Source organism: Cynoglossus semilaevis, chromosome 2 (genome assembly GCF_000523025.1).
Source record: "Cynoglossus semilaevis isolate Cse_v1.0 chromosome 2, Cse_v1.0, whole genome shotgun sequence".
Taxonomy (NCBI): Eukaryota; Metazoa; Chordata; class Actinopteri; order Pleuronectiformes; family Cynoglossidae; genus Cynoglossus; species Cynoglossus semilaevis.
This window is the reverse complement of record NC_024308.1, coordinates 1,505,338-1,509,488: the sequence shown is the minus strand read 5'-3', so window position 1 is coordinate 1,509,488 and position 4,151 is coordinate 1,505,338. Positions and strand designations below refer to the sequence as shown.

Genomic DNA, 4,151 nt, shown 5'->3' with positions numbered 1-4,151 from the left:
ACAGAACAGGAATTCTCTGATGGAAAGACGGCTTTCAGAAGTGCATTTACAAAACCTTCTGTCTCAAAACATGTTGACAGCCGATTTTTCTTCAAACTTTCTGCATACATAAACTGTTGTGATCCATGAACACAACAGTTCATTTGTGCAGAAAGACTCGACAAAACAAAACAACAACAGCTGTGGAGAGTTCGTACCAACCTTTAATGTCTCTGGCCAGGCTCTTGTAGATGGGAGAGAAGGCGATGCAGTGTCCGCACCAGGCGGCGTAAAACTCCACCACAGTGGCCGCAGAAGAGTTCACCAGAACCGATTTGACGTTTTCCGGAGTTAGCAGAGTGACCTGGTCAGAGGAGGTGTACAGTTCCGCCTCGGCAGCGGCTCCAAACAAAACAAACGCACCAAACAGACATGTCCAGGAACTGAGTGTTGATTTTTCACTGAAACAAAACGTCAACCGAGACGTGGCACGGACGCAGCGCCGCGCCATCTTCCCCTGTCACAACAACTGCTGCTGCTGCTGGAGGAGGAGGAAACGGTCGGTGGGCTGAACGCTGGAAGTTTACGCTTCACGGATACAAAAGTTGACACATCTCCAGGCTCCTCCCACTGCCGACCCAAGGTCACGGATGTCCAAACACTTGTGCTCCACCTTCAAATGTATAAAACAGATTTTCCTCCTTGAAATATTCTCTGGTTTTCATTTATGGAATTTCATTCATACCAACAACGACAACAAGACATTCCTATAAAAAAAAAAAAAAAAAAAAAAAAAAAAAAGTCCTTCCTTTTGAACCTTGAGTTTGTAACCACGATGAATACATATGTTGGGGGGGCGGGGGAAATCTGTGAGACAGAAAAGTTAAAGTTGGTCAAAAATAACAATACATAAAAACAACAGCTTAAAGGGTGATTTATAATTAGTGAATTCTAATAAATAAATAAATGAAACACTGACCTCATTCTCAGCATCTTCAAAACTAACACTGGTCACATTCACACAAACATGAGTCTGAAAAAAAAAACAAAACAAACCAAATTATTTGAGAAACAGCAGAAAACTTTATTTACAATTTCAACGTTTGTTTTGTTAACAAATATATACTATGTACATATTTGCAAATTAAACAATGTTTATTTTATACAATGCTCATAATATTACATACAGTCATCGCAGGTCAGATCAGAAAGACAAAATATTTACAACCTACATCGGAATTGTACTCGTCTTCAGGTGCACGTCGCACCACCACTTTATAAATAATCGCAGAAATTTTAAAAGACAAAGCAGAAAGCTTAGCCGGACTCCGTGAATCTGATCGTCTAATTTCATGCCTACACAATAAAAATGGACAGAGATTTTTTAATTTAAGGGCGAGTTGCAAATTTGTTTTTTTCCTTTTGTAGGAAAAGCCTCTATTGTGCAACAAACAGCTCAAAGCTTCTTGAACATCTGTGGAGCTCAGAGTAGCAGCAGAAGACTCAGCTGTTTGAAACTGAAAGTTAAAAATGCAGGAGAACGTGTGATGCATAGTTACAGAGGAGGATCGCCGTTTCCTCTCCAGTACAATCAGCTCAGGGTTTCTACAGGACCTACAGTCAGTATTCCAGTAACACGTGGCCACAGACTAGAAGTCGTACAGTGAGGACAAATCTGTGTTGAATATTTGGGTGTATATTTTTGTACACTATACAATTTACAGTTTGAATTTACACATCAGCCACGATGAAGTCACTGAAAGTAGTTTTTTTTTAAAAAATGTACAAAAGTTTAAGGACACTTTTTTTTTCTAACTCCGCACAGACTCCATCACACACCGTGTTGTCAGTGACTTTGCTCCGTTTGTTCAGATATAAACCACAGCACAGAGCCTACGTGCTCAGCTCCGACAGTCTGTTGACTCACTTTATACGACGCAGTTTCAACATACCAGTTCCTGATACAGTTGGATCAATATGACAACGTAAGCAGTAACCAGACGGGCAAACAGATGTGAGGGAGACAGAAAAGAAGCAAATAACCTTTGGAGCAGGTCAATGATTTCCACCTGTTTTCTTAGGCACACAGAAATGAGAACGTATAAAAACATCGTCCAGGCTAATGCCTTCTTTTTTGCTCTGACACACGGAGGTTGCTAAAGGCAGAGGCTAAAGCAATGATGAAAGACTGCGCCGTCATCTAAGGAACATGTGAAGAATGTTGTCTACAGCAGTTGTGGGGAGACATTCAAGAAGGTGAAAAAAGGTCCAATGAAAGCTAAAGCACCAACTTCATCTCTGTAAAAAAAAACACAAATGTTTCACATGAACACGCAGAGCACGGAGCCATGGCTAAACAGAACCAAATGGGTTTTTTCAGGGCATTTGCTCAAATATGTTCAGCTGATGATGGAACAACACATGTCTTCTGAGGTCAGAGAGAGAGAGAGAAAGAGAAAGAGAGAGAGAGTGAACAACGGCTCAAATCCAGCATTTCAATAAGTCCTACACAGGGATTCAAGACATTTTAAACCAAAACAACTGCCTATTAATTTTTGAACGCCTTCTATATTATACAAATGAAATATTGTGAGTATGAAGTGTTCAAACCAAACCCCAGTATGACTCAAAATATTAGGAGTCATGACCTATTGTTACTTTTGAATATGAACCGATTTTCTGTTTTTTTTCTTTCGAGGTTACAATAGATTTCTTTTAGGTCGTGACATTATATCGACACGTTCACATTTCTCTTTGTGCTTTCTTTAAAAATTGTCTTTACACAATATCAAACTTTTGACGATGCTGATAAAAAAAAATCATTTTACAATTCTCTGAGTATTAATTTCAAACAAAAAGACAAAATGTTTCACATATTATGCATGACCCCAATAATGTACCAACAACACAAAGGAGCCGATAAGTATTTAAAAGTGACACATTTTCCTTTTTGCCCTCGTGTAAAGTGCACATTAATCTGTTAAAGTGCCGAGTCACAAAATGGCCTGAAGGGACTTGAGGGGAAGGAGTTCAGATTCAGAATCGTACTGGTGTTAGTTTATTTTTACCAAATTACGTTAAATTGTGCAATAGGAATTTAAAACTGCTTCGCTGACAGAAGATGGATTACAACATCAGAGAAAATGTGTCACAGTCAAAATACCAACAAACCATAAAATGTGACGCTAATCCGATCTCACGTCTTTACCTTTAACTTTACCAATACCTGAAATTCAGAAGCTTTCAGAGTCCCCTATAAAACAGTGACCATAGCAGCATTAGGTGAAACAGTCGATTCAGATATGAACGTCTCCATATTTCTCACTCGCCTCGAGGGTTAGTTCAAGAGGAGGCGACGACTGAGATTAGGTCCAATTTAGAAGATTCCTAAAGAAAAGCATTTCGTGCACAAATCAAACTGTATTAATGGACCGTGAATGTCACAGAAATGAGCTACAGAGCCAAGAGGTAAAAGCCAGGATTGAAGGCATCTAAGGGTTGCTGTTGGCACGTCAGCTGGTGGAGGACTTAGCAGCAGAAGGTTATGAGAAATTTCAAAGGGAAAGTCGTCAGGACGGGGCGTCTCGTTTTCTCCTCTTGTCATAGATTAGTGTCAGCACGTTTGCAGTGTCTTTGAGCAAGGCATCCAAGATGCTGTCTGCCAGCTGCATCTTGACTGACAGCTCATCTTCATCATAATTAACCCACTGTGACTCCTCCTCGTGGAGTTCCTGAACCTGAGTAAACATTGTTGATCTAGTTAGTTTCTACAATCACGAGGGTCAGTCAAAAAGTGCAGGTTTCACATTTTCCAAAAATATAACTTTACTTTGTGTTTCTTTCTATTTGATGAGGTTTTTTAAACCTCAGAAATAATATTCCAGTATCAGTTATGCATTTTTATATTCATACAAATAATATTCCAGTATCAGTTATTTCACCCTGAATGCATTTTTATATTCATACCATTTTCCTCCAAGGCATCACTTGAGAATAATTTTACACAAATACAATTAATTCATAATTTTGGCCTCACCAGAATGTGGTCGACTCTGTCCCGTTTCTTTCTGCCAAATTTAAGCATCTTTTGCCAGTCAGTTTTCTGGCTCTGATCCTTTGACAGACCATAAAGTTTGAGAACTTCTGCAGTGACATATGCCTGTAAAAGAAAG

The 4,151-nt window shown here is 39.3% G+C and overlaps 1 protein-coding gene and 1 long non-coding RNA gene across 2 annotated transcripts in view; both read right to left on the bottom strand.

The window, feature by feature from the left end:
- Nucleotides 1-523, bottom strand: part of qsox1 (quiescin Q6 sulfhydryl oxidase 1) — a 27,929-nt gene extending 27,406 nt beyond the window's left edge. Inside the window, exon 1 of the mRNA XM_017031296.2 lies at nt 202-523. Coding sequence (XP_016886785.1) covers nt 202-490 — 289 coding nt within the window. The 5' untranslated portion in view covers nt 491-523. The remainder of the gene's footprint in view (nt 1-201) is intronic.
- A 516-nt stretch (nt 524-1,039) lies between these two features.
- Nucleotides 1,040-4,151, bottom strand: LOC112486782 (uncharacterized). Its single transcript, XR_003049268.1, has 2 exons — nt 4,016-4,151; nt 1,040-3,716 (listed from the first exon to the last, which is right to left on the bottom strand). It is a non-coding gene; the product is annotated as an uncharacterized LOC112486782 (long non-coding RNA).